At 38.0% G+C, this 9,396-nt stretch overlaps 2 protein-coding genes across 2 annotated transcripts; one reads left to right on the forward strand and one right to left on the reverse strand.

The window, feature by feature from the left end:
- The first annotated feature begins 717 nt into the window (after nucleotides 1-717).
- On the forward strand, nucleotides 718-4,779 carry LOC7456779 (MACPF domain-containing protein NSL1). The gene is made up of 7 exons (XM_002305743.4): nucleotides 718-1,156; nucleotides 1,466-1,704; nucleotides 2,219-2,405; nucleotides 2,625-2,708; nucleotides 2,802-2,985; nucleotides 3,520-3,686; nucleotides 3,974-4,779. The coding sequence occupies exons 1-7, from the start codon at nucleotides 893-895 to the stop codon at nucleotides 4,664-4,666; spliced, it is 1,818 nt and encodes a 605-aa protein (XP_002305779.4). The 5' UTR covers nucleotides 718-892; the 3' UTR covers nucleotides 4,667-4,779.
- A 528-nt stretch (nucleotides 4,780-5,307) lies between these two features.
- On the reverse strand, nucleotides 5,308-8,977 carry LOC7456778 (pentatricopeptide repeat-containing protein At5g04780, mitochondrial). Its single transcript, XM_002305084.4, has one exon. It carries the CDS (start codon nucleotides 8,364-8,366, stop codon nucleotides 5,511-5,513), a length of 2,856 nt encoding a protein of 951 aa, XP_002305120.4. The 5' UTR covers nucleotides 8,367-8,977; the 3' UTR covers nucleotides 5,308-5,510.
- Between the last annotated feature and the right edge of the window lie 419 nt (nucleotides 8,978-9,396).

A 9,396-nucleotide genomic window follows, 5' to 3' on the forward strand; every position in this document is an offset into this window, starting at 1 on the left:
AAATTAAAAAAAATACAAAATATTATTATAATAAATAGTAATATGATGTGGCTACGCTTTTGCATTCTCCAAAAGACATGTACTTCTAACGATAAGTATACAGACACACAATCATCGTTAGAAGACGTCGTCCACGTTAAAATCAACCGGCAGTCTCATTGGTCCCAGTCTTTGGCGCCATAAGGAAGAAAAGAGCCTTCAATAAAATCACGCCACGTGTCAAGAAAGGAATAGCCGCCCTTTTGCCGCGTGTTCCCATTAGGCAAAGTAAAAAACCAAAGGGTAAAAAACTACGGTCTTGCCCTGAATATTCATCAATGTTCCACTTCAACCTCATAGTTTAAATGTTTCCTTTATTACCCTATCTCTGATCTATATTCCTATATATTTTAAATTTTAATTTTGCCTTTTCTACCAAATACAGTAACCTTTTCAATTTTTTTTTTAATTTTCATCTCATATATATTGCAGTATCCGACTAAAACACTTAAGAATCTGAATAAAAAACCTAAAAGAAAACAAGTTTAAAGGTAGATTATTTAATGGTTACGACCAACATGGGAACCTCTTGGAAACTAGAAGGATGAAATTTAAGACTATTAAATACAGGAGTAGAAATAGAATACTTATGAATCTATAAGGACTAAAATGTAATTTACCCGTCAAAATTTCAAAAATCAACTGCCTTGAACCCTCACTTTACCTCTAGTCGCTCTCCAAGAAGAGTGACGTTTTTAAATGCTTACTAGCAGAGAAAGAAAAGCAAATCAAAGACCAATTCAATGATCGGTATTCAACTCCAAAAACCCTCTCCAACTACTCCAATACTACGTCCTAAAACCCCACAAGTTAGTTTTTTCACTCGACAAAGCTATCTAATTGGACTCTTTTGATGGAAAATAATCGGCTTGATGCTCAATCAGCAGCGGAGAAGGCGGTGTCTGTGATTGGATTTGGATATGATTTGACTAAAGATATTCGATTGTCATCTTGCAAGCCAGGTCCTTTTGGGTCGAGATTGATCGAGCTAGACCTGGCTCGAAACCAAGAGCTTTTTGTTCCTGGTGGGGTTATTGTTCAGAACGTGCCTAATGGTATCAAGTGTGATAAAGGGGAGCGGACTAGGTTTCTCTCTGATGTTCTCTCTTTCAATCAGGTATGCCATTAATTCGGATATTAAAGATTTTGTGTGATTTGGGAGCATATATTTAGATGAAATTGGAAACATATATATGGCAATTGTTTTTTCAAGAATGGAACGGTTGCTTTTTTCTTGTTCTTTTTCTAGTATTTGGTGTGTGCTGAGTGCTGACCATTAGATCAACGGTGCTAAATTAGGACAGTGACTGAATTTGGATTAATAAGAGACTACCCATTATTCCAAATTTTACGAGTTTGATCAAAACAATGTCTGGAGTAATCTTTAGAGTGATTCTAATTTTGTGTATTGTTAATTTCATTGTAGATGTCGGAGAAATTCAATCAGGAAATGTGTTTATCAGGTAAAATTCCCTCGGGACTGTTCAATGCCATGTTTGACTTGAGGGGTTGTTGGCAGAAGGATGCGGCTTCTGCAAAAAATCTTGCCTTTGATGGTTGGTTCATAACACTATATAATGTTGAGTTGGAAAGGTCCCATATAACGTTGTCTGAAGAGGTGAAGTATGAAGTGCCTGCAACATGGGATCCTGTTGCCCTGGCTGAGTATGTTCTTTTAAACTCAAAGCTGATCAACTTGTTTTAAACTGCTCTACTTATTAATTGGAATAACCTGCAGAAAAATGATTTTGACTCGACTTTTTTCTTGTTATGAATAAAAAAAGGGTTACAGGGAAGTAGATGGTTCATACTAAAATACAACTTAAAGAGTACTACTATACTAGATTTCAATTTAACCCGCACGTCCAACATGGCAATTTTTTTTCCTTCTGTAGAATCTATTTTAGCTCCCAAAAATAGCTCGTTTTGATGTTTAAAATTAGATGATAGGTTTAGAAGACTCAAACATTAGATACATGACGATATTCAAGTAGAAGAGATTATTGAATAGGAAACTTTTTACGATATAGACATATCCTGAGGTGGAAGCAATTTGCTTCAATTTGCCATGTTTGATTTTAATAATACAAAAATAAAACCTGTGATTTTGATGAAATGAAACCTCAATCAACTTATTGAGATTGAATTAATGTTGTTCTTGAATAACATGATTTTCCAGGTTCATTGAGAAATATGGTACTCATATTGTTGTTGGGGTAAAGATGGGAGGTAAAGATGTGATGCACATAAAGCAGCTACAAAAATCAAATCTTGAGCCCCCTGAAGTGCAGAAATTGTTAAGGGAATATGCTGATAAGAGGTTTTCAGGAGATGCAAACCCTGCTGAATTATCAGGAAAACCAAAGGTACATTAAATCTTACAAACCCATCATTGTCGTGGTCTCCCTCTAAAAACTTATTAGAGAGGATATACAATGCATGGTGCATCACAATTCCAAGGGTGAGAAATGACTGAATGATTTTTTCTTTCGAATTGCCAGTAATTATCACGGGGCTTGTAATATATAAGAAGACATGATGGTGATTAACTTTTTTGAATAAGGGATTCATGTTTACTGTTTCAGGATGAACACATTATGCATTGGGATTTCCATGGAGTATTTGCCCATTCGATTAGGCCACCTGTCATTACTTCCATAAAGAATGGGGTGAGCTTCTTGGTATATGCTGTAACAGATGTTTGAGGCAACCTGCCCCAAACAGGTCAAGATATTTATTTGATGAATTTAATTCTTATGCAGCATATAACGAGCATTTGTATCCGAAGGGGAGGTGTGGATGTTGGCCAAAGCCATAACCAATGGCTTTCAACTATATCACAGTCGCCAAATGTTATTTCAATGTCCTTTGTGCCTATAACTTCTCTTTTGAGTGGTATTCGAGGCAGTGGATTTTTAAGCCATGCAGTGAATCTCTACCTTCGATGTGTGTGCCTACCTCTCCTCTATATTTTGGTCTCTCCATGGCATTAATGTTTCGAGCATGCTGCAACCCTTCATTCAATGAATATGTAGGAGTTTAAAAAACAAATGAACTGCATTCCATGACATAATGGCTTTGACACAAAACTTTGCATGTTTTCTAGCCACACTTTTGAGTTTGAATCTGATTGGCACATTTAGCCTAATTGCAGTTTTGTGCTTGGTTGACTTTTTGTTTGTGTGGTAACCATTTCCTGATCACTCCTTGCATAGATTCAACTGGATGTCAGAGGATATGCAATTGGTTTGTGAACTATTGCAGATGTCGTGGAGGTCAATGCATGCATACATTTAGTAGATTTGATGCTCGGTGATTCTCATCGTTTGGATGCATCCAGTTCATTTATATTTGATAAATGATCACACTTGAATTTCCTTCATTTATGTTTGAGAAATTATTTCCCTTGAATTTCATCATATCCTTCATGTCTCCATTAGTTTTGGCACCTGTGCTCATGTTTCATCATCAATCATGCAGACAAACCTCCAATAGAGGAACTCCACCAGTTTTTAGAATTTCAGTTGCCTCGGCAATGGGCTCCAATATATGGTGATCTGCCTCTTACTCTCAAGCGCAGAAAACAAGCAACTCCATCGCTCAGGTTCACCATCATGGGCCCTAAGCTTTATGTCAATACCACACAGGTGATTTCTTGAACTGCAGCTCGTTAGAATTACTCATAGCATTGATTCCAAGATCTTAAAATGGCATGTGACTGCTGCTGACAACTGTACCTGGATCCATAAAGGTGTAACTTATAAGCCTAGGTGTCCTTTCTTAAAAACCAGATAAGATAAACATCATTAGTATATGTCCATAGTCAGCATAATATAATTAATCACCAGAGTGTGATTATGCTTTTCCAGAATTTAGCAGATAATCATCATTGTAGTTTTACTGTTCTTAAAGATTCTAAATCCATGCATTGCAGGTTGATTCTGGAAATCGGCCAGTAACAGGAATCCGTTTATATTTGGAGGGTAAGAGAAGTGACCATTTGGCCATCCATCTCCAGCATCTTTCCTCTCTTCCCAATATGGTCCAACTCTCAGATGATCTTAGGCAAGAGCCTACTCATGAACCTGTAGAACGAGGCTACTTTGAACCAGTTAATTGGAGCATCTTCTCACATGTCTGCACTGCTCCTGTGGAGTACAATGATGCCCGCATTGATGACTCTGCTTCTATTGTAACAAAAGCCTGGTTTGAGGTTAAGGTTGTTGGGATGAAGAAAGTTCTGTTCCTGAGGCTTGGATTCTCAATGGTGGCATCTGCAAGACTCCGCAGGTCAGAATGGGATGGACCTTCAACCTTGTCACGAAAATCAGGGGTCTTCTCGATGTTGATTAGCACAAGGTTCAGTGCAGGATTGAATCCACCTGAGAAGCCAGTGAAAGTGGACTTAAATTCTGCAGTTTTTCCTGGAGGCCCCCCTTTACCATCTAGAGCACCGAAAATGTCAAACTTCGTGGACACAAAGGAAATGGTGAGGGGTCCAGAGGACCCGCCTGGATATTGGGTGATCACTGGAGCTAAGCTCTGTGTGGACGGTGGTAGAATCTCAATTAAAGTCAAGTATTCATTGTTAGCCATAATGTCGGAGGAGTCGATGATGTTCATGTAAGAACATGCAGAAGGGAACGAACGCGTTCATTCGTACAGTTGTAACTGTAAATGATAACAATGTAATTTTCTTAAAATACTATTCCGAAGGAAATCAGATTCATTAAATGTCAATTGGTCCAAAACTAGGATAGCAAAATAACTTCTAATTTTTTCTTGGTCTGCTTGGCAGTTGGCATTTGGTTCTGAGTAAGGGGACTTTGCTGTCTGATTATCAGAAATATATAAAAAAAAATATTGAAACATGATGAAATTCATAATAACAACATGCCAGAAAGAATGGAAGTATGTTGAGACAGGGAGATGTAGGGACTTGGAAGCTTATGTGAATCAACAGCAACACAACATTGAATTGTTATGATATCGAAGTATAATTTTTAAGTGATTGAATTTTTACTAATTAAAGTGGTTTTCCCAGTTTAATTATGAAAAAATTTATCACTTTCTTGTGCCTTCTCTTCTGTACAAGTAGGATCTGAAATTGTAAATTCTGCTTTTTAACACATCCAATTTATAAACACTATTTTCATCAGCTCAGAAGCACAAACAAGTTCTCAAAGTAGAAGCTAAAATGCATTGATGGTAGACAGACAGCCAAGGAAAGTCGATTTCTTACAAATGTGGGATTGAAGAGTAAGAAAGTAACAATCTGAAACTATGAAATTTTATTTATTGTTGCATTTGAATAACATTAATGTTTCGATTAGTCAAGTAAAAAGAGGTAGAAAAAAAATGAGGGTTTACAACAGATCTTAACATGCCCTTACTTGAAAAAGAATGTTTGCAAAATGTTACAGGAGTTTGTACACAGTTAGTACAACGATAACAACACTAATCCTTGAATGTTACCAATAATCCCCGCAAGAACACGAACCCTCTCTAAAATGGTGGAATCTGTTGGTATCTCTGACAATTATCTCCCTGGAGACTATTTTAGAAATGAACTTGAGCACAGTATGGCAGTCAAAACAAATTCGAAGATTCTTTTTCACTCTAATTGGAGCACCTGGTGGGGTAGCAATTAAACCAAAAGCCACTGCTAGTTTCTCGCTGTGGTGGTATAGAAGCTGCTCCTTTTCACTTCGTTCAACGTCATGGAGGTCAATCTCAACCATAGGAACATATCCAGCTTTCTTCAATAGGTCACTCAGTTCATCAAGCTTTGCATATATTTCTGTACTTCTGGAATGGCTTCTGTCTCCTACTATGAAGGTGTATACCTTGTCTTTCACCTCAAGCCAACTCATTCCAGGCTCCTTCTTCACCTTGCCGTCTTTCATAAGTCTTCTTACGCGTGCTACTTTATCCCACATGCCAACTGATGCGTAAATGTTTGCAAGAAGAACATGGGTGCCTGACTTCTCAGGTTCCAAGGCAAGAAGCATCTCAGCAGCTTGTTCTCCAAGATCAATATTCTTATGGATTCTTGCAGCACCAAGAAGCGCACCCCACACCAAGGCATTCGCTTGAAATGGCATTTTATTTACAAGTTCCATTGCCGCCTCTAATTTCCCTGCTCGGCCAAGGAGATCAATCATGCAAGCATAATGCTCTTGCATTGGTTCAATACCAAACAAAATTTTCATTGAATTAAAATAATGTTTGGCTTCGGCAACCAAACCTGCATGATTGCATGCACAAAGAACGCTAACTAGTGTTATATGATTAGGAGGAACGCCGACTTTAAGCATCTGCTTGAACAGCTGGAGGGCCTCTTTCCCATACCCATGTTGAGCAAGTCCTCCGATCATAGCAGACCATGAGACTATCCCTCTCACAGGTATTCTAGAGAACGCACAACTTGCGTCTTCTATGCTTCCACATTTGGCATACATGTTAACAAGAGAATTTCCAGCAAAAATGTCTGACATGAATCCAAACTTCAAGATGTGAACATGAACTTGTTTCCCTTGTTCATATGCTGATAAACTTGCACATGCATTCAGGAGAGAACTACAAACAAATGAATCGGGCTTGATTCCCCTATCTTGCATTTCCAAATAGAGCCTTAGAGCCTCTTCACCCTGTCCGTCTTGAGCATAAGCTGTTACAAGAGAGGTGAATAACACCAAATCTACAGTTGGGCTTTCCTCGAATACTCTTGTTGCATCTTCTACGTGGCCACATTTTCCATAGGTATCGATAAGGCTATTCACAACATAATTGTCAAATTCAAACCCTGATTTCAAGGAAAGTGCATGAATTTGCCTGCACATATAGTTAGCCTGCAAGGCAGCTATAGATTTAAGAACTGTTGATAAAGTTGTCTGGTTGAATCCTATTCCCTCCGTGTGCATCAAAGGAAAAAGAGATGCAGCTTCTTCATCTTCCTCATTTTGTGAATGTCCTGAGATAACAGCATTCCATGCAATCATGTCTCTCTCTGGCATTAACTTAAAAACCAACCTAGCATCATCCATTGAGTTGCACTTGGAATACATATCTATTAGTCCAACACCCAGAAAAGAATCCGATCCCATATCCATCTTTATCAAGCTAGAGTGCAACTGTCTTCCCAATTCTCTTAGGGCCATTCCAGCACAAGCTTTTAGAGCACTTGATAAGGTAAACATATTTGGACACATCCCAGACTTATTCATTTCCCTCAACAATTCTAAAGCCCGATGATGGTACTCATGAAGAACACAACCAGCAATAATAGCATTCCAAGAAACAATATCAGGTTTTGCAATTTCATCAAAAACACTGCTAGCATCTTCAAGAATCCCCACTTTTGCATACATGTCAACAAGAGCATTCGCTGAGAACGCATCAGAATCATAGCCAAGCTTTATCAAATACCCATGAATTTTTCTTCCCTGAACACTATCCTCCAAACCTGTGCACACATTTATCATACTAGATAAACTAAACTCATTAGGCCTTATTCCACTCAAAACCATATCATGAAACAAACTAACTGCTTCTCCATGCATATCACTGTGGACATAACAAGAAAACAGAGCGTTCCATGAAACAACACTTCGATCAGGAATCGCGTCAAAAAGACTCCTCGCATCCCCGAATCCTCCGCATTTGGCATACAAAATAACCAAACTGTTTGCAACAAACTCATCACTATCAAACCCTGTAACCACCACAATCCCATGAACTTGCTTTCCTAACACTAAATCCTTAGTGACCGTACAAGCCTTGAGTACACTTGGAAAAGCAAACTCATTACACTTGATACCTAACAAATGCATCTCATAGAAGGCCAAAACTGCTTCTTGACAAAACCCATTCTGTGAATATCCAGAAATCAAAGCAGACCAAGAAACCAAGTCTGGTTCAGTACTTCTATCAAGCAGTTTCCTTGCATACCCAAAAAGTTGACATTTTGAGTAGAGGTTAACCAAATAGTTCCTTATTTTTGGGTCCTGAGATAAACCAAATTTGATTACACGGGCATGAATTTCCATGCCTGGAGTTAAGGATTTCGAGGCAGTGCATTTAGAAAGGAGCTTCGAGCATGATATTATGGTGGGTGTAGAGTAAAAATTGGTCTTTTGAGTTGTCAAGTTTGAGGGAGTAGTAGTGGGTTTTGGGTTTTGGCTAAATTCAATAGAGGTATTGATAAATTTAGTGAAATAGAGATATGGGTTTTGGAAAGTGAAGGGTTTCAAAGATAGGTACCAATGCTGTTGGTGACGAGGTTTCTGGAAGTGAAAACAGCAAAGATACATTCTCCATCTGATCATTAACAACGAGAGGTTTTGTCCTAGTCCTTCAGTAAGGTACCAAGGCTTGCACTATGGTACGTGCCTTTTTTCTTCTTCTTCTTTTTTTTAGAGCACCCTTTTGAAGCAGGAGTTCTGGTTTTAGGTTCTTTTTGGGGATCCAAAGTGCATTTGATGAACGTGTAATTGGGCCCTTTTCTGCATATTTCTGCTTCGAAACCCACTAATGAACTTCAAAATTAGAGGGTCTAAAAATGCAGAGCTAAAGGCTGCAATGCAAGGCATCATTCTCGACGATGGCTATATCGTTGACAAAATCAGCGCCGTAATCTCTTCGGTTTTAAAGTTTAGCTCTACAGGGAAACTTTAGCTCGATAGGGAAGTAGTAGTAAGTAACGATCAGAAAATTTATTATGCAATGCAAGCAGGTTCATCATAAGGGCGACAGACAGCATGATTGGTCATGATCCATGTGGCACACCATGCATTTCGTTTCCCTTTCCTCAACTAACAGGAGAACGTAGCTTGCAAAACTTGCAATTCCTCTTAATCAGTCATCCAACCATCAAGACAACAGCTCCAACCAAACAATTGCAAAGTCTAATCTTTCTGTTTCCTATGTAATTATATTTCTTTTCCATAAAAGAATTCATTATTCTAGCTGTTGGCATATTGTTGTCATATGCCAACTTACACAGCACCACGCCCACCTCCTACCTACATGAATTGCCTGTTCCGAAGGGACACCACTCATCTACAGCTAGCATTCTTTATTATTAACATTAGCACTGTGAGGTAAAAGAAAATGGACTTTTGCTGTGCATGACACATTAACCTGTTCACCCATGTTTATGGTCTTTTACACACACACACACACATTTACTCATGAATTTATGTTTTTATTTATTTCTATTTATATTCCTTCACATATATCAAAGAATTTTATAATGTTAAAATCCATTTCACATAATGCAATTTAACTTTTTTTTTTTGTAAAAAATATTAATAAAACAAGGATCAAAATTAACACCGATAAAAACATAATTGTTCT

The sequence above is a fragment of the Populus trichocarpa genome, chromosome 4 (assembly GCF_000002775.5).
Source record: "Populus trichocarpa isolate Nisqually-1 chromosome 4, P.trichocarpa_v4.1, whole genome shotgun sequence".
Classification (NCBI taxonomy): domain Eukaryota; kingdom Viridiplantae; phylum Streptophyta; class Magnoliopsida; order Malpighiales; family Salicaceae; genus Populus; species Populus trichocarpa.

Bases quoted from the DNA above. Each gene is read 5' to 3' on its own strand.
- LOC7456778 (XM_002305084.4), bottom strand. From the start codon at position 8,366: ATGATCAGATGGAGAATGTATCTTTGCTGTTTTCACTTCCAGAAACCT.
- LOC7456779 (XM_002305743.4), top strand. From the start codon at position 893: ATGGAAAATAATCGGCTTGATGCTCAATCAGCAGCGGAGAAGGCGGTG. The intron at 1,157-1,465 runs GTATGCCATTAA...ATTTCATTGTAG, and splicing joins ATGTTCTCTCTTTCAATCAG to ATGTCGGAGAAATTCAATCA. The intron at 2,406-2,624 runs GTACATTAAATC...TTACTGTTTCAG, and splicing joins AATTATCAGGAAAACCAAAG to GATGAACACATTATGCATTG.